This window comes from Populus nigra, chromosome 6 (assembly GCF_951802175.1).
Source record: "Populus nigra chromosome 6, ddPopNigr1.1, whole genome shotgun sequence".
Lineage (NCBI taxonomy): Eukaryota > Viridiplantae > Streptophyta > Magnoliopsida > Malpighiales > Salicaceae > Populus > Populus nigra.
Window position 1 is genome coordinate 14,219,470 of NC_084857.1, and position 27,280 is coordinate 14,246,749.

Genomic DNA, 27,280 nt, shown 5'->3' on the forward strand with positions numbered 1-27,280 from the left:
AATAACATATTGAATTTAAATTGAATAGACAAGATTCAGTTTATAATATATATAAACGGTAACAATTAAAACATAATCTTTATTATTTTATTTTTCTCCAATAATTCAGATTATTTAATTCAAAATGAATAGCTAAATTTGAAACATAATCGAACGGACATGTAGGATCCAAATCTCTTTTCAACGGGTCCCTTTTGATTTTCATGTCGTTCCTTTCTTCTTCTTCTTTTATTTTAATTTGTTGAATTTACATACTAAATTAATAATACATCGAAAAGCTTATAATATTACCCAGATTGATTCAACACAGTCGAAACCACCATAAGGACATTAAGAAAGTACTTACCAATATACTAAAAACGATATGTAATTAATGTAGTCTGTTTAACATTTGGTTGGTACAGTATACTGAAGCAACTCCTCATCCTCTTGGAATTTGGCCATGTCTTCCTCCTTCAAGTGCACAAGTGCTTCTACTCCATCACCTGATGCAGTGTCCATGAAAACAACTAGGTTCTTGAAGGTGAGACTTGGAGAGCCTACCCATATAGGTTTCGCCCACCCAAAATCAGCTTCATACAAAGGAAACCTGCACAAGCTTGTGAAGTTCAAAGAAACCACCTCACCTCTGAGAAATCTTGCAGCTTGTTCTTTCATGAAGCCCAAGTGCTCACTGCCCTTTTGAAGTTTCTTCACGTATTCTTTATCAACTTTACCAATTGAGTCTCTGATCTGACTAACAAGATTGTAGTTTTCCTCGCCAGTATCAATGGATGGAATTGTGAATGCAATCCGATAGTAGTTTCCGAAGGAGTATTCTGGGAGCGGAGGTTCCATCCTCGAGCGCAGGTTCACTGCATGAACCATGGAGTAAATTCTTTCAGGTCTTGATTCTACTTTAGTGGCAGCTGTGAAGCGTTGCCATATGAATACTGACAAGGCCTCAACACGTGATGGTGGTCGCTGATTTTCCAAGCTTCCACTTGCAGGACTGCATTTTTCTTTTAGCAGCTCTATTGAAGAGGAGCGGAACACAAACCTTTTTGTCACAACATCTTCTTTAGTGATACCAGTGGCTGGTTTAAACCCTGATATGTTGATAGGTGGGAAGAGAGTTGCAGAGATAAACTCTGGTCTTGATATATGATCTGCTTCTCCACGAGCTGTGGCAGCCCAATATTTGATAAACGTGAAAAGTGATGATGCATCTCCAACTTTGTGTGAGATGCACAGACCAATAACAATTCCACCACACTCAAAGATGTTGTACTGGATGCCTAGAGGCAGTTCTTCAGCATCATCTAGTGCAAATGGGATCAACTTGTTGAGTTCACTAGGTTCTGGATTCTCAACAACTTGTGGAAGTCGGCACTTGACTTCTGCCTGGAAAAATGGAATGCCCTCATCGTTGCACTCTACGAAAAGGTTGTCCTTAATACGTCCGGCTAAGGGATAGTAAAGGTTTAAGACCTCAGACAAGTATTGCTTGAGCTGGTTACGTTTCTCAATGTTGTTGATCTTGACATCACCGTCTGCTGGATAGAAGAGGAGCAAAGGGTTATAGGTTGGGGGAGAGATTTGATCAAGAAAGGAGAGCTGGTAATGGCGAAGGTGATCTGGGGTTGGAGAAGATGGCTTGATGATCTCGTTGGAGATTACTTCAACTTCAATCTTCATTTCAGCTAGTAATTAACTTCTTCGTTTCCCAGAAGTGTGTGTAGTTATCAATTGTGTATTTGGAATTCTACCTTCGTTGCGAAGCTCTTATATAGAGCTGCTTCTACCATGAAAATTGCACAAGAAAAACCATACACCAACTGTGGTTCGTGGGCCACGCGTACGTGCTTGGAGGTAAGTTGATTTGTTCCCTACCTCATTGCACATAAAAGGCTTTAATTCTAAAAGAAGTGAGGAAAAAGTTTCCCATGAATATATAAATTTCAGTGTTGATGGCTTGTTTAAGATTCAATCAAGGAAAACATTTAGGTTATGTTCTATATGATTAATTTAAGTAGTCTATTAACTTCTTATTTTTTTAAAAAAGTCATAAATATATTTATTTTAATTTAAATCAGAATTGTTTTATATCAAAAGTTGAAGTTTTTAATTAATTCTTAACTTGTAGATTTTGATTACAAATACTACATTTCTTTTAATTTTAAAAAAATTGGTTTCAAATCATTTTTTATCAAACATATTTATAATTTAAAGTCCTTAATTTGATGTATAAAGAATAAGAGATAGATACCCTTATCACTAATTTAGAAGGAAAAAAAAAATTATGATCACACGTTTAATTATAGGAAACATTGTATATATAATTTATATCCTCACATATTTGGATCATAATTTAGAAAACATTCACAAATTAATAAAGCTAATTGGGAGGTAAATCATATGTCATCAACTTCAATATGCGAGACCTCATGCTGGATATAACTCGTCTCCTAATTTCGTAAAATAATGATATATATATATATATATATATATATATATATATATGGTAGAGACGAGGTCTTTTTCACTATGATAGGCAATATATATACACTTCTTTCGAAACTGGAAAAAATCATGTTGAAGATCTTTGATTAAGAGAAGCAAGAAAGAATGCGATAGGGCAAAGGGAACAAGAAAGATTATGATAGGGCAGAGGTGTCACTGTTCAAATAAACGTACGGTATAAGATTTCTTATTTTACAGAATTTATTCTATTCACTCCATCCCTGACGATCTAACTTGTAGTGATTATCATATATATACAACAGTATGTCAAATTGGAATATTAAAAGAGATTTTCCAAATTGTTTGAATACAGTATGTCAGCCATATTGTCTCAAGGCATGAGAAATTAAAAATATTGTTTGAATTGGCGTCTTACCTGCTCCTCTTATTCTTCTGCTAGAATTCCTTTGCACTCCTTGTCAAGAACTTGTGCTGGACCAATAAAATTAAAACGGTGGAGAACTATACTGGAAATTTGAAGATTATGTGTCCTGAAATTCGGTTCATTGCATTAACATATATATGCTTATCATTCCTTCCATCCACCCAAAATGTGAAAGTCCACACTATCCAACCACTCAACGAGTTTTAATACTAAATAGTAGCGGGTCAATATCATTTTCTTTAAAATTATCAAAAAAATATTAAGAGTATAGATAATATTTTAAGTTTTTTATGTCTAGCAGCTATGCTAGATTCAAGCGACTTGAATTTGACTGTGATACAAGACTCAAGAGCCTACTCTTACCAGATCCAAACAAACAATAAATAAAAAAAGAATAATTGTGCATTTTAGTTCTCAGAAAATAGAGAAAAAACACAAACAATCAATCATCAATGACAATCCAATCATGATCTGTCTACACGCGCCGCATCATGTGAAAGAGGGCATGTCTACTCATCTATCTAGACAACATATGGCTAGATTTGGCTTTCGACAGGCGTCTCATGTGCCTCCTTAATGACACGAGCGTCGTTCACTCGCTGGAGTGTGTAGAACGCACGCCAACAACTTTTCAAATAAAAAATAAAAAAGACAACGTGAAAAATACTAAAACGTCCCTATAATCCTCTTAATTACATACAATACCCATGAAAATTTTACTATCACAATTTACAATAATATGTATGTGAAGCTACAGTGAAATTCCCAATTCATTTAGCTTTCTTTATAACAGGCCTATAGTTATAAAATTTAGCATAGTCCAGCGAGTCAATTTGATAATCCGGGTCTAACCCGTGCGAAGGTGGTATGAAGAATCCGATCTTTTGCTCACCGAAACAATGTCAGAAATCTTGAAACGATATTTTAGGGGTTAAGCCTTAGGCTAAATTGACAGTTGGATCAAGTCTTTTGTTGTTACCGCCGAGTCTCGGGCTGAAATTTCATGCTTTGGATCTTGGGAATCTTAACGAACCAGTCTAGGAGACTATATAACTGGATAACGATCCAATTTATGTGTAAGTCAAGAGTCAAGAGTACTCGTAGTATTTTTCAATTATCCTCCCAAAATATTAAAAATAAATAAAAAGATTGATATAAGTTTTAAGATAGTTTTTATATTTTTCACAGGTTTCTTTGTCAATTCGGGATTGATGGAAACCATATCTTTATATCTTTTTATATTTTTTAAAAGATGTTATTTTAAACAAAAATTAAAAAAATATTATTAGAGTTGAATCGGCCAAATCTCACTAGGGTTTTACATACTTGAATAAAAATTAAAAAATATGAGTTTTATAAACTTAATCTATCATAATTTTTTAAAAAAAAAAAGATTGAAATAAGTTTAAAGATAGTATTATATTTGTTATATGTGGATTAATAAATTACTATTCCAAAACTACATTACTTTATTTTTTTAAAATGCATTTTTTAAAATATTTTTTTTAAAATAATATTAAAGTTAAGCTTCATCCAATAATTAGATATTTTATATTTTCATTTTAAGCTATTAACAGATTTTTTTAGATCTAACTAGATCAATTTCACTCATCCATAAAACATAAAACATAAGCTAGGTTATTTATATAATATGTTTAGATCATATTCTCATCTAATTATTAGGGTTGAGTTCAATCTAACAATGGAATATTTTATATTTTCATTTTAAGATGCTAACATAATTTTAGTATGTATGTTTGGATCTCTTTTTTATAGGATATTCAGGTCAGATTCTCATCTAATTGTGTTTGATAATCATCCTGACGCTCAGAATCCCTTCAGTTTGCATCAATATAGAAGTTCATTTTGGTGATCTTTTCATGGCTTTCTTTCCCATCTGTTTTAAAGAAGCAGTCTCCCTGACTTGGTATTGATACCAGAACAGATGAATTGTGCGTGGAGTGAGCTCTGGTGCAAACATGGCAGATTATGTAGCACGAAAGGCTGGAAAGTTACTGGATCCTGTTAAGGTGGTGGCACAAGTCCTCATGCTTCCTTTCTTCACTGGAAGCACTCCCACACATTCCGAGGTTAAACCAGTAATCTCGTACTTATATGATAAGAGATTGTTTGGAAACTTGATTTACACCATGTTTCTTTAAATTTTGATTTTTTTTTTGAAAGTTATTGTTTGTTTTTATTTTTTGGATGTGTTAATATCAAAAATAATTTTTAAAAAATAAAAAAAATATTATTTTAATATATTTCTAAACAAAAAAAATACTTTGAATTGTAATAATTACCACAATTGTAAAAAAACCCTAAAGCCATGTGCAAACTGGCATGAAAGCTCTTCCTACCGAAGGAACAACTCAACCTAGATCACCTAGTTGCCAACCCTTTAAATTCTGGGAGTTAGACACCTCTTAAGCACATGCCACCCACACTAACAGTTGTGGCAGAGCATGATTTTATGAGAGACCTGGCCATTGCTTTCTTGAATAAACTCTGTAAAGCTAATGTGGATGAACCGCTTTTTTTTTATTATTAATATAGCTATTCAGGATAATTTACATGCACTTCGATTAATTCCACAGATTCTAAAGTTAATAACCATGTAAGTCTCCAGTAACCCTAAGATTTGTGAGACTCGAACTAGTGACCTTTAGAGAACAAACCCAGAGTCGAACCAATCAAACTACACCTTCAGGATTGGATGCACCACTTCTTGATTACAAGGATCGATGTTGTGCATGAGTTCGTGACACTTGGCATGCTTCTCCAGATAGCTATATATATGGATCAAGAAGGATATATACCTTGGAGGTCATGAGTTGATTTTCGTATTAATGTCCCGTTTGTTTGTAGTTTTTTTTAAAAAAAATGAATTCCGGAAAAATAAATTATTTTTTGATGTTTGGTAATGTAATGGAAAATAAGTTGGACAACACTTTCCAGTGTTTGGTTATGTCATAGAAAATGAGTTGAAAAATAACTTATTAATTTTTTTATTTTTTTCAAGTTTATTAAAATAATGAGGAACAAATCTTACAAATTAAAAAATTGAATGAGAATGAAATTGAAAAAAAAATATAATTTCATAAATTATCTCAAATAAAATAAATAATAATAGATCAAATCTAAAAAAATTAAAAGATGAAGAAATTAAAATAATAATAATAAACATTTCATAAATTATTTCAAATAAAATAAGTAACAATCAAAAGAATGAGAACAAAATTTGATAGATAAAAAATTTCAATTAAAAAATAATAAGGAAAAATCAAATAACAATTATAAAAATGAGGACCAAAATTAATATAAAAATTAAATTATAAGGGATGAAATTGAAAAATAAATATTCAAAATATATATATATATATATATATATAGCAATCAAAAGTTTGAGGATCAAATTTGATATAATCAGCAAATAATATGACATTTCTAAATTTTTCACAACTTCCGAAAAGTGTTTTCCGTCCAAAATAAAAGGAAAACACTTTCCTGAAAACCAAGCCAAATTTTCCTTTGACTGAAAAGCGTTTTTCGTTGACCGAAAAATATTTTCCGTTGACCAACTTTTCTAATGGCAAATAAATACAAGAATGTTTAGAAAATAGCTTCCCGAAACCCACCTTCCAGGAAACAAACACAATCTCAGTAAAGTTTTTCAAGATATGAGAACATTCTTTTGTTATGCTTCCCATTTTGGATATATTCATAATATTGTGCTTGTTGGATTGAATTGGATGATATACATTTTCTATGTAGTTTATTTTGTGATATAAAATAATATAAATTATATCTTGAATATTATCTAATAGTTTAAATTTTTTTGGTTGAAATGGGTCATTAACATGATATTGAAGCCTTGATTACCAAGTAATCATGAATTTGAATTTTATTATTCATGTTTATTTGATAAAAATTAAACATAAATTAATATAAATTTATACAAGTTTTAAGTTTAAAAAACTTTTATTTCATTAAAGAATAACAAATTGAAATAACTTTTTAATGGTTTCGATAAGTTGGAAGTCTTGTGTTCGAATCCAGCATTGCTTGTGTTTGGTTCCATGAGGTTGCATATATATATATATATATATATATATAAAGGATAGATGTTAGTTTATACTACATAGTATACTTGAGCAGTATGCATTTATAGCTTTGTATAAAAAAAGTTTTGTCTACATGGCAATGATTGTGTTTTGAAGAAACTATAAAAAATATATATTTGATTAAAGTGGTAACCAATGTTTTTAAAACATGGAACCCATCAAAAAAACACATAAAGTCATAAACACAATTTCAGCAGAAGTAAGATGCCCCTATTTTGCCGGCATTGTTCACTTTTGTGAAGTGAACAGTGCAGAGTGAATTAATTCACTGAGCACATTTGTTAAGTGAACAGGTAACACTGCAGTGATTTTATTCATTTGCACTGTTCACGTGATCAACAAAAAAATCTAATTTTTTAAAATGAAACTAGTGTTTAACATTATTCAATAACACTATATAAATTAGAAGGAGATCGCATGATGGCGTAGCATATGCAGAATTTGATCGCAATTCCAATTTTATTCTTAATGATATTTTACCTGATTTTATTGTACGCTCAAAAAACCATGGAAAATATAGTCCTTGTTGGATGAATTTCATACGTGATGAAATTGTAGATAGTTTAATGGAATAATAAAAAAAAATTATATAAAGTATTATTTGTTTCATGATTTAATAGCGGTAGTTAAATCTATAATATTTAAATTAAAAACCATAAATATTAATATATATCACTAAAAATATTAAATTACTTTTTGTTTCATCTCAATTTCAACTACAATTTTAACCAAACATATATAAATATCAAACCAACCTTAACCAAAAATAATTTTTTTCAAACCACAACTATAAAAACTACCATAATACCGATCATAAAATATTTCCTAAGCCATGTACACAGTAACTGCAACTGCATATGTGACTTGACTGGCGCTGCTTCTACCAATATTTTAACTCTTGTTGAAATCATAGAACAAAGTTATCCTGTGGCTTTGAAGAATCCACCAATATAGATGTTCGGATCTGATTACGCGCATCTCGATTAATTCCAGAATCCAAGCTCGCTTCTACCATATCTTCTTTGGAAACAACTTGTTAATCAATTTCGATGCATCTGCCAGCATTATGCTCTCATTTTTTAGGATGCTAGCACATAAAATAGGGTTAGGATGATAAGCTTTTATTTACATCAAAATATATTTTTACATTACTTTATAATAATACATTTAAATATTGGCTCTAGCTAATCGTGTATCAAAAAAATCATCTTAATATAAAAAAATAAAATTGTTAAATAAAATCATACAATATAATTTTATTAGAGAATAATATAAATTATATCTTGAGATCTTATCTAAATACATAAATTATTAGGATGAGATGATTCTTTAACATGATATTAAAACCTTGATAATCATGCGGTTATGAACTCGAATCTCATCGTCTTCATATATTTGATAAAAAAATAAAAAATACAAGATAAGCATGTACAAGTTTCAAGCCTAAAGAACTTTCACTTGATATGATAAATTAGAAAATCATATAAATCATATCTTGAAATTTAATCTAAAAATTTAAATTATTAAATTGACATGATTATATAAATTTTAGATTATTCTCTCATATTTGTGTGTTTCATGTATTCCATATTCTTCATTCTCCTTGTAACGTAACCTTCAAGGTTTTCACAGATTCAAGTCTGATTTCCTCCTCCATAGAGTAGAAGTGTGTGTTTGGTATTGCGGTAGCTGTTATGGTTGTGGTTTGAAAAAAAATTGTTTTATAAAAAGTACTTTTAGTTGAGATTAGTTTGAAAAAATAGGTGTTTGGTTAAAACTGTGGTTGGAATTGAGGTTGAACAAAAAGTAGTTTAATGTGTTTGGTTAAGAATACTTTTGGAATTGAGGTTATAAAATAATTTAAAAAATTATATATTAATATTGATGGTTTTTAATTTAAATGTTATAAATTTAACTATTGCTATTATATCATAAAATAAATAATATTTTATATAAAATATTTTTTATTATTCCATTATAATATCTACAATTCCATCACGTATGAAATACATCCGACAAGGACTACAGTTTTTTTGGTTTCTTAAGCACGCAACAACATCAAGTAAAATATAATCAGGAACAAAATTGGAATTGCAATCAAATTCTGTAAATGCTATGTCATCAAGTGATCTTTTTTTAATTTATGTAGTTTCATTGAATAATATTAAACACTATTTTTTTGAATAAAATACAATTAAAAATTCAAAAATATTTTTTATTTTTTATTTTACTAAATCAAACCTATTTAAATACATTTTAAATTTTAGATCGGAACCGGTTCAACAGGAATAGCGCAGCACGCGAATAGTGCAGCAAGCTGCTATTCCTGCTAATTAATTAGGAACGGTGCAGCATGCTGATAATTAATTAGCAGGATGTGCGCATGCAGTCTTTCAGGCAGGAACGCGATGCGAGAAGCAGATAAATTTTGCTTCAACAAAACAACATTTTAAACGCAGTTAATGGTGGGATCCACGTACAAAAACCCCAAATACTATATTTTCACTGTTATATAACAAACGCCGGTGTAAACGCTTAAACGAACGGATGCTTCAAACCTCAATTTATATATATATATATATACTTCCTCGTACTTTTTTATGGTGATGATTTGAACATGTGTAAAGAAAATTAACAAGCAAAGCAATAAAAAAGAGAAAGCCACAACGATCGGTGGATCAAATAAGGACAAAGAGTACTGTATTATCTCCAATTTAACCAGACATTTTTTTCTTCAAGGAAATGTATGAAATAAAAAAGAGAAAACACAAGGGTATCTATTTTCTCCGTTTCAAAAATATTTTTTTAATTTTTTTATTTATTTTAAATTAATATATTTTTTTATGTTTTCAAATTATTTTAATGTATTGATATTAAAAATAATTTTTAAAAAATAAAAAAAATCATTTTAATATATTTTAATATAAAAAATTATATAAAAAATAATTGCAACCACACTTTAAACATGCTACAATCACATATACATGGTTTATACTAGATCTGATGTTTTCTTTTTCATTTTAGTTTTTTTTTTGAATTTTTGTTTTCTTTATTTTGTATCCCTATATGTAATGGATTTCTTATGCCGCGATGAATTATAATTGAAATTGAATTAGTTGGTAATTCAAGTCTTTGACGGATCTTATAATTATATATTTTAGCGTATTTAATATTATAATAACTCTTAGGGATATAATTTAAAAAGACAAGTTGAAAAAAACTATAAATATATTATAGATTTTTCTCAAATCCAAGTATTTATCATGATTTGAGATGGAATTTTCAATGAAAATTAAAAAAAAGTTGTGGCCAATGTAAAAATATTCATAACCGCACAACCTTAAAAAGAACCCAAGAACTTGATTGTGTTTTTCTAGGATTAGCATTAGTGGTTAACATGTAAGAGAATTTAAAAAGACAAAAAGGGTTAGCATTGGACTCAATAGATAAATTGAGTAAGATTTAAGGACTGGAAAGAATGAGAAAAAACACTTTGCAAGACCTGGTTGATAATCAAAGGAGAGCTGGAGGACTGGAACTTCATTAGCCCGCTTCTCCCATCATCTTCATTAATCAACAACAAATCCAGATCCCGGCTGTTCCTCTCTCTCTCTGTCTCTCTCTCTCTGTAGAGATGCCAAGCTTAATGGTAAAACTCTATAGTGTCATCTTCAAATATCAACAAAAACATCTCCTACAAGGCTTGATAGAAACCCCTGAATCCAACAAATCCAACCCATTTGGCATTACTTCTAGGCCCCACGAATCCATCGCCGCTAGCAACCCATCATTTACCGATGGTGTAGCCACCAAAGACATCCGTGCCAATCCCTACTCTTCTCTTTCTCTCCGGATCTTCCTTCCCGATACAGCTGTCACCTCCTCATTGGCTTCTAGTTATCAAATTCCCAATTACGGTGGCTATTCGCCGGTGGAAGGAAGATCTCACCGGAAGTTGCCGGTGATGTTGCAGTTTCACGGAGGTGGGTTTGTGAGCGGGAGCAATGAATCTGTGGGAAATGATGCGTTTTGCAGGAGAATAGCGAAATTGTGTGATGTGATTGTGGTGGCTGTTGGGTATAGATTGGCACCAGAGACTAAGTATCCGGGGGCTTTCGAAGATGGGTTCAAGGTTTTGAATTGGTTAGCGAAGCAGTCTAATTTGGCTGTTTGTGGGAGATTGGGTGCTCAGAACCATATCTTTGATAGCTTCGGTGCTTCCATGGTGGAGCCTTGGTTGGCTGCTCATGGAGATACTTCCAGGTACTCATTTTGTTTCTTTTTTATAAAAATAAAATAAAATTCTATAAAGATTGAGTTTGCTTGTTAACTAAGCATCGTGTGCAAATGGGTATGTTTTGAATTCATTTAATAATTATATTGTTTATGCATTGGTTTGTTGCTTGAGAGTATGCCAGCTCTGCATTGGAATAAGGGATGTGGTATTGTTAAATTGCTAAAGAGGTTTGCAAGTTTTACAGGATACAGTGGTCTTATTGTAACATCATTAAAAGATCTTCTTTCGTTCAATTGTACATAGCTCCATGATACAATGTAGACCTATTTTTATACTGGAGAATATTGTAGAATGTGGATCTGATTTTATCGAGGAGGGAAAAAATTATGGGGTATTAGATGGATCTGGTGACTGGACTACTTCTGTACCTGAAATACATGTGAACTGTCCGAGTGTCTTTGGGGCCTTGGTGTTTTTGGCAGAATTTTCCCAAGAATCAAAAACTCTTGATCATGCTTAACATATCATTCTTGTTGTAAGAAGAGTTTCTAGAAGCTACTTGATCATTGTTTGCTAGACGAATCCATCCTGATATCTAATATAAGTTGTTCACTGTTGTGCTTGTTCAGTAAAATCACGCTGGCTAGACAATACTAATTATCACCAAATATCATTTTGGTCGCTAAATTTTTTTTCAATGGCTGTCTTTTTCCTTCTGTTTTAATGAAGCAGTCTCCCCTGACTTTGTTTTGGTACCAGAACAGATGTGTATTGCTTGGGGTGAGCTCTGGTGCGAACATAGCCGATTATGTGGCAAGAAAGGCTGTAGAGGCTGGGAAGCGATTGGATCCAGTTAAGGTGGTGGCACAAATCCTGATGTTTCCTTTCTTTATTGGAAGAACTCCCACCCATTCTGAGATTAAGCTGGCAAGCACGTATTTCTATGATAAAACCATGTGCAAGCTGGCATGGAAACTCTTCTTACCTAAGGAAGAGTTCAATCTAGATCACCCAGCTGCTAACCCTCTTATTGCCGGGAGGCAGCCACCTCTTAAGTGTATGCCCCCGACTATAACAGTTGTTGCTGAGCATGACTTTATGAGAGATCGAGCCATTGCCTACTCAGAGGAACTACGGAAAGTTAATGTGGATGCGCCTCTTCTTGATTATAAGGATGCTGTGCATGAGTTTGCTACACTTGATGTGCTTCTCCAGACACCACAGGCCCAGGCATGTGCAGAGGATGTCTCTATATGGGTCAAGAAGTACATATCACTCAGAGGCCATGAGTTTTCTTATTGAATAGAGCAGAAAAGAAGAAAGTGAGCAGGAAGGGGAAAGAGGTGTTCAGTAGATGCAGGATCATCGTCTTTATGATTTCTGCTGCCTCTTTTCCTTTTCTTTTTCTTTTTTTTCCCCCTTGAGATATCAGCACTGTTGTACACCGTGGAATAGAGCCAGAGCTTCTAGCTCTATTTCATTTCTCAAGTCTCTATTTAGGCGAAGGGTCTCTCTCTCTTAATGTAAAGTATACTGTGTTTGTCTGAGTGCAGGACTAACTTGAATTTTGATGAAAATATTATTCATTGGATATTAAAGGAACATTACTTTGTGAGCTCAGTTTCAGGCCTCTTGCATGTAAACAGTAGAATTGCAGTGATACTTTGATATCAGCTTCTTGCCACACCTCATGTCTTCTTGGATTTGTTGGCCTTCTCTATCTCCGATAGGACTTCAGCATTGCCTCTATATGCTGTTTCATTTCTGCTGTCTTTGGAGTTACCTTGTTCTGTGCTCCTGCCAGTTCTGCTTCATAAATCAAACTCAGGTTCATCTTGTCCCTTCTGGTGTTAATTTCATCACAGATCACATCCTTCTGGTGTTAAATTTCATTACAGATCACATTCCTAAACATTGCTCCTTTGCGCACTTAATTTCTTTTGCTGTGTGTACCATTGTTTTTTTAAACTGCCGGGCTCTCTTGTATCTAACACATGTTTTCTGAATGTATACTGCTATAAACAATGTCTAAAAGTTGCTGCTATCATTACTCCTCTTGAATGGTAATGCAGATTTTTATTTTACCACTATATTCTGCTGCTATTTTCTGGATGCTGTTGGTTCTCACCACCAAACCTTCCTCTATTGCTGTATGCTGAAACCTCTACGTGCCAGTGACTTCACGTCTCAGTTCTCTCTAGTGCGTGGCCATTGTAGGACTGTTCTTTTGGGATAGTCAGGGAAGAGTGTATTCTATTCTTTTTTCTTTATCTCCATAATGCCTTCATTTCTGTCAATGAATCGAAGAAAGAGGAACATGCTTTGGTTCGACTCTATGCCCAATGTTAATATATATGTTGTACACGTTTGAGCAATAATGCAAGTTTGATTGATTCTTGAATCGCACTGTTTGGATCCGAAGTTTCACTTGTGAGTCCAGCTACTTTTATGTAAGCTTGATCCAGTGGTGAAGATGCACATCTCGCCGCCTTGCTGGTGCCAAGCTGGTAATGATATGTTGTCCACGTTGATTGTTTAATTAGTAATATAAGAGAGCATGTCTGTGCTGTACCATTTCTGCCGAGCACTGCACATGCATTTCATAGCATTGCATACAGATCATCATGTATAAATTATTATTGCAGAAAAATAGCTCCTGACTGGCAGGTCATTTAATCTGCTGATTATGTATGTGTATCTGCAGATGTCCTGGATGAAGGAGAGCAACAGTTCCTCCATATTTCACAAGCACAGTAGGTTTTTTTTTTAAAAAAAAAAAAAACTAAATAATAGATTCATAAGAGTGTACTTCAATTGTTCTGTCTGCTACCAAGTTTCCAAGCTCAATCTTCTTTTCTTGGCGCTTTTCATGTAACATGATATGTATTGAATTATAGCCTTTTAATTTAAACTAAAAATAAATAAATAATAGATTCATAAGAGCGTACTTCGATTGTTCTCTGTCTGCTTCCAAGTTTCCAAGCTCAATCTTCTTTTCTTGGCACTTTTCACGTAACATAATGTATTGAATTATAGCCTTTTAATTTAAACTCAACTAACATGATAAAATATAACATGAAACTATATAATAATAATAATAATAATAATAATAATATGGTCATGGAACGCACCGTTTTAACCAGGTGCTCAATAGAGGCCATACCTCGGCCACATGTAAGGCAGACATTGGCTCCTCGTCATCCGTGTGTGTGTCTCTGGGATGCGGTGCGTGCTCATGTTTCCGTGGATAAGATTTCCCTCTACAGAACTGAAAACAGAGCAAGCTTTTTACTTGCTGATTTTGGGAAGAGAGGAGTGCTAAAATAGAAGCGAAGTGAAAAATGGAGGTGGGCATGTCTCTAAACGCTCTGGTTAGGCTTCCGTCATCAAGAACACTGTTACTGCACGAAGATGGAGGAGGGTTAGTCAAGCACTCACTCTTCTCTACTAGGAAGTCGACGGCGCAAACATCTCTAAAGAAGCAAGGCCAAGGCCACATGTTACTGGTTGTTAAAGCCAAAGGAAAGAAAGGAATTCAAACACGTCAGTTTCAAAGACCACCTCCAACACCTTCCTTGCCCAAGATTGAAGATGATGGCAACCCCAAATTTCTTATCTTCATTCGCGTGGCCAATGTTTGTTCTCTCTCTCTCTCTCTCTCTCTCTCTCTCTCTCTCTCCTTATTCCAACTCTGGATTACTGCTGTTACTGGAAGTTTCCTACATCATTTCGTTTCGATACTTTTTCAATGAGTTTTCTTGGCCTTTTCTTCCTGAATTATGTAATTATAATAATGATATCTGTTTCAATTTTACACTTTTGCTATATGCTTGACATTTCAATGCAACAATAGAGTGTATAAATGTATGTTTTATGGTTATGTTCTTGTTTTCTTGTCTCCAGGTTTATCTATGGTACCCGCTTAGTCTTATAACAGGTGGTACCACTGCCAAAATCATGGTTGCTGCCAAAGATAATTTTCTGGGAAAGTACATCTACAAAGATACTCTTGCTCGAAATCTTGCTGCAGTTATTTACAAAGTAAGTTCTGTTGATTTTTTATCACACGATTTATCTTCTGGGATTTGAGGAAAAATTTCCTGAACAATTCAGTCTTGGCCTTCTTGTTTCTTACATGGGGTTTACTTACCTGTCAAGTAGTAGAACTTATTTTCCTCTGTTTGGATGTTTCTAATTTGTGAGGAAATCCTCGACTCATTAATGTTTCGTGATCTTCTTTCGTCATCTTCCAGATTTGTAACTGCTAATGCCTCTACAAATGAGCTGTCTTTTTGGGTGTAGGGTGTAGGGGGGAATCTGCAAACATTTCTAACACTAACTTCTATGGAACTCTTACTCTTTACGTTATGATTTACTATAGTCCCCTTTTTGCGACAAACTTTGCATTGTTTAATGTTTTTTCATAATCTCATTAGTGTTTTGTGGTTTGCCTCGCCTCCTTAAGACTATTCTCACCAGTTTTAATGGCGATTCGGGGGACACAAAACCACACCAAAATGTTGTTTTGGAAGGAAAAAAACAGAGAAAACAAAACTAAATTGGAATTTGTTCTGTAATCATAATGATGGGCTGACATTTCCATGTGGTGCTGACTGAGATGTCTTAATTTTATTTTAGTTTTAGTTTTTCTTTGCTCTCCATCTTTCTTCCTATGTGCTTCTGACTGCTAAACTGTAATTCAAATAGGATGAGAAGGAGATACAGAAAACAGCATTTAAGCAGCATCGAGTATTGCGGTCGGCAACTGAATTCAGATATGGTTACAAGCTCGTTGTAAGGTTTCATGAACATCTTTATGTTGTTGTAGAACAATAAAGAAGAGTTTAACTTTTTCATTGCCTAATTTTTTTATTTTTTTTTGTTGAATATGAAGGAAAATGGTAACTTGAGAGCTGCTCTTTCCATAACGGATGTCATTGAGGTTAGCATTATTCTTATCTGGGATCCTTTTCCAGCCCTGATCCATATGCTTTGTGGGTTTTGATTGTTTGTGTATCGATGGACTTATCTTTGCATATCCTCGCACATTTGAATCCACTCTTCAGCTTCCAACTCAAGACAAACTAAAAACAGTGCTTGATAAAGTGAAAGACTTCTTTGGCGATGCAAAAGAATCTTTTGGGAAGCTCACAGCACTAAACTCAACTGCAACTGAAGAAGAAGTTTCAAAAGAAAAGGCCAACGTATGTTAGCTTGATACTTTCATTAATAAAACACTCTCCGTTCTCTTACTTCCTACTTGTTGTCTTAAATATAAAATTTTACGACGGTTTACAAGTATGATTGTTTTGTATGCCAGAGCTAAAGGCAGAAGGTGAAGAAACCAAACTCTTGACAATCGCAGAGACAATTGCTTCTTTGAATTTGAAAAGTGTCGGGCAATACATACAAAGTGGCTTTGGTAAGAGGGTTCAAAGATTTCTGTTGGTAAACTGGAATTTATATATCATTTTGTAGAAGCATCTAAATTCAGTTTAGCTTTTCTGCTCTTGTATGCAATATCTCGATATTGAAAGATCTCCGCAAATTGGGTACACTCTTGTGTTGTCCTCCATCTTTGATGAAAATACCTTTGATTATGGACATATTAGCGCAAGAATACAACGATGATGATTATTAGCGAGAGCCTACAAACTCACCACTTATCATGATCTCTTCTATGAAAGAGTTTGTGTTTTTTTTTTCTATTAAATATCTTTTTTTTTCTTTTGTTTAAATAACCTTTTTTTTTTCCTTTTTCAATGATGTTCTAAAAAAATCCAAATAGCTTGGAGGCAAGACTTATATATTGGATAATCAGTTAATTTTTTAGTTCTAATAATCTAATCTATTTTTTTTAGCAAAGGTGGTTGGAGGCAGGTGTCACATACCTGTAAAAGATCTTTGGTAAATTTGAGGATTCTCCAATGATCAAATCAATGAATTTTTTAGAGAAAATGCAATAATATGACTGAGAAATGCTCTGGAAATAAATATACAGTGGAGAATGGAGATTTCGAATATTTAATGGTTGAAGGATTCATGATCTATTTATAACTCATAAGATTTTTTATGGAGAGAAAGGATTAAAATGTAATATTGCTCATATTAATATTGATTTAAATATAGTAACTTTTTTAAAAAAATTTACACACTATTCTTTATATAATATTAATATTAATGAAAATATGGTGGGTTTATATACATCTAAGGGTGTAGGGATTGTAGAATCTAAAATGTAGTTATGCTTATAGAACTAGGTTTTTTCTCCAGGCTAAGTTTAAAGGATGCGAGTTTTTCTCTTAGAACTCTTTCTCTGAGACTTTTTTTTTTCTCTTAGCTGAGCTTAAATGAGATTGAACTCTTTCTCTGAGACTTTTTTTTTTCTCTTAGCTGAGCTTAAATGAGATTGAACTCTTTCTCTGAGACTTTTTTTTTTCTCTTAGCTGAGCTTAAATGAGGTTGAATTCTTTCCCTGAGACTTTTTTTTAATGTGGTTTTTAAAGGATTTTTGCACCCAATAAATTTGGGTTTATCACTTGAAGCCCAAGGTGTAATCTCATTGTCTCCTTTATGATAGCTTTCATCTAATGAAGGTGTTGGAGATCACACTCATGAATTATTCCTCGGCTAGATGCTACATTACGAACCTTTTCTAGGCCGTCTTCATCACTCTGGGGTGCCTCTCTGTCATTGTTCATTCTAGTGTTGCAGATGTTGTCTCAGTTTCAGTGACGAACGTGTCTCTAAAAGTCTCCATATTGTATTCTAGATAAAGGAAGGCAATGTGTTGTTCTGTTTGGTTCCCAGAAGGCTTATGCGGTGCCTGAGAAGTAGGAAAGATTATTTTGAAAAGTTTTTTTAAAATATATTAAAATAATGTTTTTATTTTTAAATTTTTTATATATATAAATGCATAAAAAAATTTTAAAACATTAAAATAATTAATTCAAAATATAAAAAAATAATTTTTTTTAAAGCACAGTTAAACCGCGTCACCCTCTTAATTAATTTGGATAATGATTTATATAAAAAATCCAAATCGCCCCAGAATGAAAGGGGCGATCTCGTAGTTCTTGGTCTGTGAAGATACGTTGTTAGGTGCTCCATTTTATTTTTTCATTGAGGCTGAATCTAAACCTTTGCTCGAGAGATAGCTATCCATACACTAATAAGGGATGTATGGATTCTCAAGAAGAGAGGAGTCATGGCGGTCCCCCAAACCACCTGGATCCCATGAGTGAATAGAAAGTTAGATCTACATTGAATCTCACCTGAATTGCCTCATTTATCCTCCATGGATTCAGCTATATAAGCCGCGGCTAAAGTGCAAAAATAAGAACTTGAATATCACTCGTATATAATCCAAGGAACATGACAGGTATATGAACCATCGAAGGTACTAAAAAAACAAGAACAACAACTACTAATTCATCCACTAATATATTTCCAAAAAGTCAAAAGCTAAGTGATAAAAGTTTCGTGAAATCTTCTAAAATGTTAATGGGTAAAAGGATTGGAGTTGGTTATATGTATTTACTGAAATAACCCTTTTTTTAATAGTTTCTTAATTTTTTAAAAATAAAATTTCATTTTTTTCAAATATTTTTTACTTTTAAAAATTGAAAATCAAGCTATTAAGTGTCTTGCATTTAATGAATCAACAAAAACATGTGAGGAAAAGTTTTGAGTAAAAACATATAATGGTTAGGCGGCGATCCAAGAGTCTCAAACAATGAGAAAAACCTCAATAGGTTATGTACCCTTTGCAAGAGCACGACGACCTTTTCCAGACAAGTTCGAATGATTTTTAGTTAGATAAGGAGTCGTTACCTAGTATTATAGTTATTAAAAACCCTGACTAATCTTTAGAGATTCTAAGGAATAGACTAGTTGCATAAAAAAAATATTGACACCTCTAGTATGCTTTATCTAAGATAAATTGTATCGTTTTTCTTTATTTGTGGTTATTATGGTCTGATAGTGTTTTTAAATTTTGTCAGCCTACTATAGCGGCTTTACTACAATAAATAAATCAAGAACTTAGTTTAAAAGATCCCGACTTCAAAAGATATAAGAAGAAAGTAAGCTCATTCACAACTCATGTACCGCGAAGGAGCTAAAGTTTAAAAATCCAAAAAGATTTTGTGATTATTGAAATTTTACCTTTTACTTTGGTATTTCGAATGTCCATTACTCTTGTACCAAGAAACATGGATAGAAATATCCTTAATTATTGTTGAGATTTTTTTCAGGACAAACTTGAAATTTTTTGCTACTGCATTATTTCAAATAATATTTCAGATAAAGCTCATTGTAGTTAGTATCTCAATAAATTCAATTAAACCCTAATAAACTCCAATTAAGTCCTTAAACATCTAAATTTGAGTTTTCTTTTCTAAATTCAATTTTTCAATTCAATAGGCCTTCACTAATTCATATTTTAATCCTTCTTAATTAAGTCCTTCACTAGTTTCTTCACTAGTTTTTGTAATTTTCTAAATGTTCTTCATGTTATATATATATATATATATATATATATATATATATATCAGGACAAACTTGAAATTTTTTTCTATTGTATTATTTCAAATAATATTTCAGATAAAGCTCATTGTAGTTAATATCTCAGTAAATTCAATTAAACCCTAAGAAACTTCAATTAAGTCCTTAAACATCTAATTTTGAGTTTTCTTTTCTAAATTCAATTTTTCAATTCAATAGGCCTTCACTAATTCATATTTTAATCCTTCTCAATTAAGTCCTTCACTAGTTTCTTCACTAGTTTTTGCAATTTTCTAAATGTTCTTCATGTTCTCTCCACTTTTATATATATATATATATATATATATATATATATATATATATATATATATTATTTGAATGATGGATTTGATCGAATTAATAAAAAGGGATCGAAGAGTGTTGATTGGACATTCAAAATAATCAAAGTAAGAATAATTTGAATTTTTTTTCAACTCGAAGAGACGGATCGGAAGAATTTTTAGGTGAAATTTACTTGTTTCTTTAGTTATTTTTATTCTTATTTAATTTTAAAAAATATTTTTATGTTGGTTTTATTATTCATATTCTGATTATTAGGGATTTTTATTTTTTTTAATTTCGTTTAGATTTAAACAATTATAAAATAAAGTGTTTTTGTTTATAATTTAGAAGACTACTTGACCCAAAAAAAAAACATTAAGTAATAAATTCAAATTAGTATTTTTATATGATAACCGTATTCAATATTAACTTTCTCATGGGAACTTCCGCCTCTATTACGCTGATTGACACTTCTGTTTGTCCTCAAATGTTCCTTAGAATTTGGCAAACGCTACTGACAATACATTTGGAAATTATTGAGAAGTTGGGGCAGAAGTCGCCTGGTTGATTCAAGATATTTTTCATATATGAACAATTTGCGAGTCCGAAAACGTCAATCCGTGGAACAAATTATACAGCTAACAAGATGGACCATGGTGAGGGAGTCTTGTCATCTGGTAATCATCTGCTTCAAAGTGTATTGAAACGATCTGATGATTTGGAGCAGCTAGCACCCATAGATAAACTCCTTACAGCTACCTTGACTGCACCAACAGCACTAAGCTGCCTAGTCTCAGGGCTCAGCCCATGTCTGTCCTGGCTCTTGCATTTTTCTTCCATCTGAACACCCACAAAGTATGCTATCTGAACATTGATAAGCACAGTGAGAGAAGATTGCATGCAAGAGTTTTGAGTTTTTATTTTTTTTTGTCTTCCAAAGCTTGGATACTGATAAATGGTAGAGATAACAACCAAAATAAAGCACTAGACGAAACAAGAATGAAGATTGACCTAAGATCATGCAGGCTCTGACATTCATGATAAAGAAGAAAACAAAGCGTAAGTGACCATTATCTGCAGTCCAAGAAACATTCCTCATAGTGTGCTAATCAATTACAAATACGGGCACCCTTCACTAACACTTCCAGCTTACAAGAAACTACTAGGTACAAGTTAGCTCATGGTTGTAGCCTTGGAATACACCTAGAAAACACTGCATACGAGCTTAGCATTCAATATTCAAATTTGGTGTAGGCATCTGCTGGAATGCATGATTTTTCGATTAAGTATGAATTAGAATATCCAAACAAAAATATATGAAAATTCGATACAAGTGGATCCAAAACATGGCCAGAGCATATCTAGACAACTTGAAATCTAGAATGAACTCAATTTGCCAACAATCATTTTTTAAGCAGTTGCGTGCGCCTATCTTTTCCTTTGTTTTCCTCCAACTTCATTTATCATTGGATGCCTTTTCTCCTTTCCATTTTTCACCGTGTTCAAGACTGAGCCATACAACCAAGAATCATGGTCTAAAACTAAAAGTTCCCAAAGGCTAAGCTGACATTCTTTTTGAAAATTGTTAGTGATTATTAACTACATGTCTCTTTACAGGTTTTCATCTAGTAGCACATCTCCATTACCATAAAGATGGAAACTTTGATCCTCCATAAAGATGGAAACTTTGATCCTGGATAGTCATAAAACTACGCGAGAGCATGGCTTTAGTCTAGTAAAATTCCAGTTGTAGGTAAACCGCATATGTATCTCTAGTTTTAAGGTATTGCAAGCACTAATAAAACAATAATGATTCTCAAAGAGCCTGGAGATGCAATCAACTAGTAGAGCAGGCTTGGGTCTACCATATATGCATCAGTCCATGTTGATTGCTTAGTGCTTGTTTTGACCTGCTTTTACTAGATTTTGAGCATTCTTTTCACCCCTTCTTGATGCCTGATCATTTTTTATCAGTGCTTGGATATGATACAGGCAGAAAGGGGAAATAGGTGATGGTAAGTCTTCTTTAGAGAAAGAAAGATATATTTGGAACCAAGCTTGATCATAGGTATTTTGATAGTTAAGCTCACCACAACTAGTAATAATCGTGTATGCATACGTCAAAGAGGATTATAATAGATCGGTTGAATTGTCCATGTAGAAGTACCTTGCCGGTAGCATTGCGAACAGGTGACATGTGAAGAAGATTCCAAAACGTACTCTTGTCTTTCCTAATATTAAAGAGGAAAACTATTAGTTAGGACCAATCAATAAAATTCAGTCCCTCCCAAACACGTTGAAAGAATACTCAAGTGTCAACCTGTAATTTAAGAAACACACTGTGCATGCTTGCTCAACCTGAATGCTTTCCTGTATCTGGCGGACAGTTAGCAAAATCAAAACTTTTCGGTCAATACAGCCTTTAGCATAATCTTAGGTTGGCATCCAGCCAAGATAATTGTGAGATAATATGTAATTATATAGGGCCAATGAGATTATAGCTCAACTGGCACCCATGCATATATGTAATTATTTAGGGCCAATGAGATTATTTAGGATTATTTTCTTTCCTTGTATGATTCATATCCTGGGTTATATAAACCCATGTACATGCTTTATACCATTGTCATTGCTAATGCACATACATTTCTCTAACCCTTCTCTGTTGCCAAGGTCGTATTAAGAACCTCTATCCCATGTCATCAAGCATATGGAAAAAGTTTGTACCTGATTCAAAACCGAGGAATCTGTACCAACTCCACTTAGAAATCTCCAATTGCACCCTAACACTTCATGTCTATCATAACCTATAGAAGTAAAGAAGCGATATAAGTAGCTGAATGACCTGTGTTGTTCAGATATTAACAAGCTAAATGGGATGATCGATCTAGGTAAATGAATGAAATTAAAATATGGGGTTGTGTATGATGAATATGGATTCATAAAATTTAAGAACCTGTCAATTTTAAGAAGGCATCACTTGCGTAAACTATAGGCATGTTAGGCAGGTGTGGATCTATCCTGAAAAGGAAGCAGATATATGTTGCAAGAAACACAAAGCAAAGAGGTTAGCAATATCCATGAAGACATTTTCTGCTCGTAAAAATAAAAATGAGGAATTTGCAACAACTCACAATACAAAACTTTGATTGATTCTACCAAGAGATATATTTAAAGATGAATTAATGAGGCCTGCCGCAGGTGAGCTACATCTTTTCCCACACGCCAGTCTGCCAGTAGACTCACTGTAGTGGGTCAGCACGGACAAGATGTTGTTAATGGCAGTTGCAGCTCTTTGCTTCTCTAGGTCACTTGCCTCCCATGGCTCTTCAGTCTCTACTCCTATAAATCGAGACTAATAAAATGTTAGCCAAGCCAGAACCAGAAGTTACTAGTGAGAAGAGTCCGGATTAGACCAAATCAGGAACCTACGAAACCTGAACAAGAAAATTGTGGTGTAAATAAACAAGGACGATGACTGTTAATCAAAATGGAGGAAAGCTAAAAGACATTATAGTACCCAAGCAGTGCAAAGCCTGACTTTGCAAGTTAAAGAAGCAAGACTAAAAGACCAAAACAGAGGAAAATCATCTCAAAAAACAGAAATGCGCACCCAAAAAGTTTGATAATGAAGCTATACAATGATATGACAAGGTAAAACAATTGCACAAAAACAAACCTCTACAGTTGGTATAGGTATCCAAAGGCAAAACACGTCCCAGTTCCACCAAAGAGTCGGAGCAAACCTCTCTCCTGCAGGAACCAAAAACAATCTCGTTCCAAGCAGCATCGGCCCCATCATCGGTTGATCTTTTGTTTCTCAATATAGGCACCTGAACCCCAATGAAATGAATGACCCTGCCATCCTCCTTGCTAAAAACAGGGCTCATCTGAAACAACATCCAAAAGGGCGTCCCATCTTTACGATAATTCCATAAACTGACCTGCACCGCCCTCTCCTCTCGAATTGCCTCCCGGATTTCCATAACTGTTTTTCTATTCGTCTTGGGACCTTGAAACATCCTGCCGTTGTTCCCTATCACTTGGTCTCTCCGAAAACCCGACATTTTCAGGAACCCAGGGCTTGCAAACACGATAGGGTGACCCGAAATGGTGGGGTCAGTGATGGTGAAATTGTGGGGCAATTCCTCGAGAGGTTCTCGGACCCAGGGAGAGTATCTGGTGTTGAAGGATTTCTCAATTAGACCCAGCTGCGATTCCATACTGATTGTTGAGACTTGAAAATGTTCTTCTGTGTCAACCTTGCTTTGCCAATTAGCCCCAATCCCATGTGGGATTTTTGTTAGGATTTTGGAATCCAGGCACAAAGAGAGGAAATAGACTTCGATAAGTAGAACCAAGTTAGAGCTAAGCAAAAGCAGGTCTCTGTCTATCTTGTGAGATTTCCCTAGCAACAATAATGGAAAGGAAGAGCAAGCAACAGCGAAAAGTGGTGGCCTTGTTTTTGTTGTCGCTGTTGTTGCAGTTGACAGAGAGAGAGAGAGAAATGGAAATATCTGGAAATTTTAAGTATTTTATTAGTAATTGAATGAAGGAAGATGAGTGAGAGACACACATCAATCGTTGTTTAATCGAAAAATCTGTATATGTGATGAGAAGCGACGCGATTCCACATCTTCTCCGCTTGAAAAAAACTTCACCGGATTAGCTTGGCACAGCGTAATCCTTCTGTTAGTTTATGTGGTTGAAAGATGTTTTTAAAATAAACTATTTTTTTTATTTTAATTCTAGATTGTTTCAATAAATTGATACTAAAAATAAATTTTAAAAAATATTATTTTAATATACTAAAGTTTGGGTAATAATTAATTTAAAATGGAATGATTTTACTATTAAAAACAATTAAAACAATTTTTTTTTAAGAAAGAAAACATCAAATTAGTTTATGATTGGATTACAAGTTCACTTTCAAATCAATTAAATTTAATTAGATTAACTTATATCTAGTTTTATTTAAAAAATAAATTTAAATCCACTTTCTGTTTAAGCACTAGCTCTTAAATTAATTATATAGACAAAGTGAGGTATATAGCATTACACAATTATGTGTTAACAACAAGTGATTTCTTCCTCGCCAAATTTCTAGGAAGATTTTTTTTTTTTTTTTTTGGGATTTTGACGGGCATGATGATTTATATTATTATTATATGAGTGAGGCAGTAAAACGTGATTTATATTATTTCTTGAAAATATTATTTTAAATTATTAATTATTTTTACTTTTAAAAAATAATGATATTTAAAGAAAAGTGTTTCAAGGATAAATGATGAAGTGTTTTTTAAAAATTAAAATTAATTTAAAGTATATTTGAAAGTATAGTTACGATTGTTTTTTAAAGTGTTTTTTATTAAAAAATATATAAAAATAATATATTTTTAAAAAAATTATTTTTAATATCAGCGTATCAAAATGATTTATAAATATTAAAAATATTAATTTAAAATAATAAAAAAATAATTTTTTTAAAAAATATTTTTAAAATACAAAAACAAACATAACGGAAGTTTACAGCAGACTGCGAGCATTGATGATTCTATTAATTGCGAGATTTATTTAGGGTTTTTTTTTCATAAATTATAAGGTGAACTCAGTAATAAAAAGGAAATGTAATATTAAATTTAATAATTGGTTTGCAGTGACCTCGGTAGCCATTAATGTTAACAGAGGCAGTACGGCAACACACTTTTCTACTGACCGTTTAAAGATGCATGAAACGACAAAGCAGTGATACGGACTAGCAAACGGGATGATTGAGAGCGGAGGGACCGGGGTTGATAAAAATAGATTATAAAAAGTGTTATTAAATCCAATAAAATTCGGTGAAGAGACTGGGTCTTTTGATATTATTTTTAATAAAAAATATTATTTTTAAATTTTTTTAAAAAATTAAATTATATTTTTATTAATTAATCAGATTATTTTAAAATTTATAAAATTGATCAATTTAAATTGAATCAACCTCACATATGATTTAATTAAAAAAATTTTTGTTTCAAATTAATATTTTTTTATTTTTAAATCATTTTAATGTGCTAATATGAAAAATAATTTTTTAAAAATAAAAAATATATATATTTAATATATTTTTAAGTAAAAAATATTTTAAAAAACAACCCCAATAATATTCTTAAACATGTAAAGTTATATTAAACTGGAGGGGTTAATCACCCGCCGTTGATGTATTAATGATGTTGTACATGGAAAACATGTATCATCCTTTTAGAATTTATTTTTTTTTAGTTCAATAACACACTTGGAGATTGGTTTTCTAGAATCTAATGTTTTTTTTAAAGAAAATTACTACAGTATTTTATGGTTTGATTTTTTTTTTACAACTAAATTTTTAAATATTATGTCTTATAAGCTATAACTTAAAAGGTGTATTTGGAAATGTGACGTAAATCATATTTTTAAAAAATTTGTCTTTTTGTTAAAAAAAAATTATATTTTCTTATCGTTTTAAAAATTAAAAGATTTTATTTTCATGTATTTCTAAACAAAAAATACTTTGAAATGTCACCGCTATGATAATCTCAAACAAGTCCGAAATTTAAAGTGAATAACACTTTATATTCTTAAAAATTAGCACTAAAAAATCAATAAAAATATTTATTTATTTATAAGATTATCATTATATTTAAAATAATAATTAAAAAATCATGAAGCCTAAAACAAATACAAGTACTTTTAAAAAGCATGAAAAAAAGTAGGAAAAAAAAAAGCAGTCATCTCCCCCATCCTTTTCTACAGTGAAATACCATCTCCACCGCATCTCTCCCTTTCCTCTTTATTCTTTCTTCTTTTTTCCCGGATAATCTTAATCCAAAGAGTCAAATCTGCCATGCTTGACTATCTGCGCACAATTTCTTTTCTTTTTTTTTCTTTTTTTTTCAAGAAACCAGCCCATATCTGTCTCAAGCTAATACAGTCCACAGTCCAACAAAGCTAATGACAGGCGATGACCCAAAAATATCAGTACTTGACTCGACTGAAGGAACAAAAAAATACATTTATATGAACTCACTTCACTGCTAAAAATTGCAGTTCTCTCGCGGAGAATGAACAAGAAAAATTGGGAGATTCAAGGCAATATATATATATATATATATATATATATATATATATATATATATATATATATAATTTTTTATCACTTCACCTATTTCATCCTCGTAGTCACTAATA

The 27,280-nt window shown here is 32.5% G+C and overlaps 4 protein-coding genes across 10 annotated transcripts; 2 read left to right on the forward strand and 2 right to left on the reverse strand.

Moving 5' to 3' along the window:
* Positions 1–212: 212 nt before the first annotated feature.
* Positions 213–1,703, reverse strand: LOC133696103 (stemmadenine O-acetyltransferase-like). The gene has a single exon (XM_062118147.1). The coding sequence runs from the start codon at positions 1,675–1,677 to the stop codon at positions 385–387; it is 1,293 nt and encodes a 430-aa protein (XP_061974131.1). The 5' UTR covers positions 1,678–1,703; the 3' UTR covers positions 213–384.
* Positions 1,704–10,509: 8,806 nt separating this feature from the next.
* On the forward strand, positions 10,510–12,868 carry LOC133697196 (probable carboxylesterase 11). The gene is made up of 2 exons (XM_062119610.1): positions 10,510–11,274; positions 12,013–12,868. The coding sequence occupies exons 1-2, from the start codon at positions 10,646–10,648 to the stop codon at positions 12,548–12,550; spliced, it is 1,167 nt and encodes a 388-aa protein (XP_061975594.1). The 5' UTR covers positions 10,510–10,645; the 3' UTR covers positions 12,551–12,868.
* A 1,613-nt stretch (positions 12,869–14,481) lies between these two features.
* Positions 14,482–16,803, forward strand: LOC133697197 (protein HHL1, chloroplastic). Its single transcript, XM_062119611.1, has 6 exons — positions 14,482–14,883; positions 15,152–15,289; positions 15,956–16,042; positions 16,143–16,190; positions 16,315–16,452; positions 16,569–16,803. Exons 1-6 carry the CDS (start codon positions 14,590–14,592, stop codon positions 16,572–16,574), a joined length of 711 nt encoding a protein of 236 aa, XP_061975595.1. The 5' UTR covers positions 14,482–14,589; the 3' UTR covers positions 16,575–16,803.
* A 3,835-nt stretch (positions 16,804–20,638) lies between these two features.
* LOC133697388 (protein TWIN LOV 1-like) lies at positions 20,639–24,752 on the reverse strand. 7 transcript variants are annotated; one of them, XM_062119882.1, is made up of 7 exons: positions 23,754–24,751; positions 23,209–23,416; positions 23,031–23,095; positions 22,802–22,881; positions 22,395–22,450; positions 22,242–22,305; positions 20,639–20,914 (listed from the first exon to the last, which is right to left on the reverse strand). In XM_062119882.1, exons 1-7 carry the CDS (start codon positions 24,295–24,297, stop codon positions 20,765–20,767), a joined length of 1,167 nt encoding a protein of 388 aa, XP_061975866.1. In that variant the 5' UTR covers positions 24,298–24,751; the 3' UTR covers positions 20,639–20,764. The 7 variants fall into 7 exon arrangements, with proteins under 7 accessions (XP_061975866.1, XP_061975865.1, XP_061975869.1 ...); XM_062119881.1 differs by having other exon boundaries at positions 20,639–20,938; positions 23,754–24,750; XM_062119885.1 differs by having other exon boundaries at positions 20,800–20,938; positions 22,165–22,305.
* Between the last annotated feature and the right edge of the window lie 2,528 nt (positions 24,753–27,280).

Coding starts and splice junctions, on each gene's coding strand:
- LOC133696103 (XM_062118147.1), bottom strand. CDS start 1,677: ATGAAGATTGAAGTTGAAGTAATCTCCAACGAGATCATCAAGCCATCT.
- LOC133697196 (XM_062119610.1), top strand. CDS start 10,646: ATGCCAAGCTTAATGGTAAAACTCTATAGTGTCATCTTCAAATATCAA. Junction 11,275..12,012: donor GCTCATGGAGATACTTCCAG/GTACTCATTTTG, acceptor GTACCAGAACAG/ATGTGTATTGCTTGGGGTGA.
- LOC133697197 (XM_062119611.1), top strand. CDS start 14,590: ATGGAGGTGGGCATGTCTCTAAACGCTCTGGTTAGGCTTCCGTCATCA. Junction 14,884..15,151: donor TCTTCATTCGCGTGGCCAAT/GTTTGTTCTCTC, acceptor TCTTGTCTCCAG/GTTTATCTATGGTACCCGCT. Junction 15,290..15,955: donor TTGCTGCAGTTATTTACAAA/GTAAGTTCTGTT, acceptor TAATTCAAATAG/GATGAGAAGGAGATACAGAA.
- LOC133697388 (XM_062119881.1), bottom strand. CDS start 24,297: ATGGAATCGCAGCTGGGTCTAATTGAGAAATCCTTCAACACCAGATAC. Junction 23,096..23,208: donor ATCAATCAAAGTTTTGTATT/GTGAGTTGTTGC, acceptor CTTCCTTTTCAG/GATAGATCCACACCTGCCTA. Junction 20,939..22,241: donor TTCGCAATGCTACCGGCAAG/GTACTTCTACAT, acceptor ATCAATGTTCAG/ATAGCATACTTTGTGGGTGT.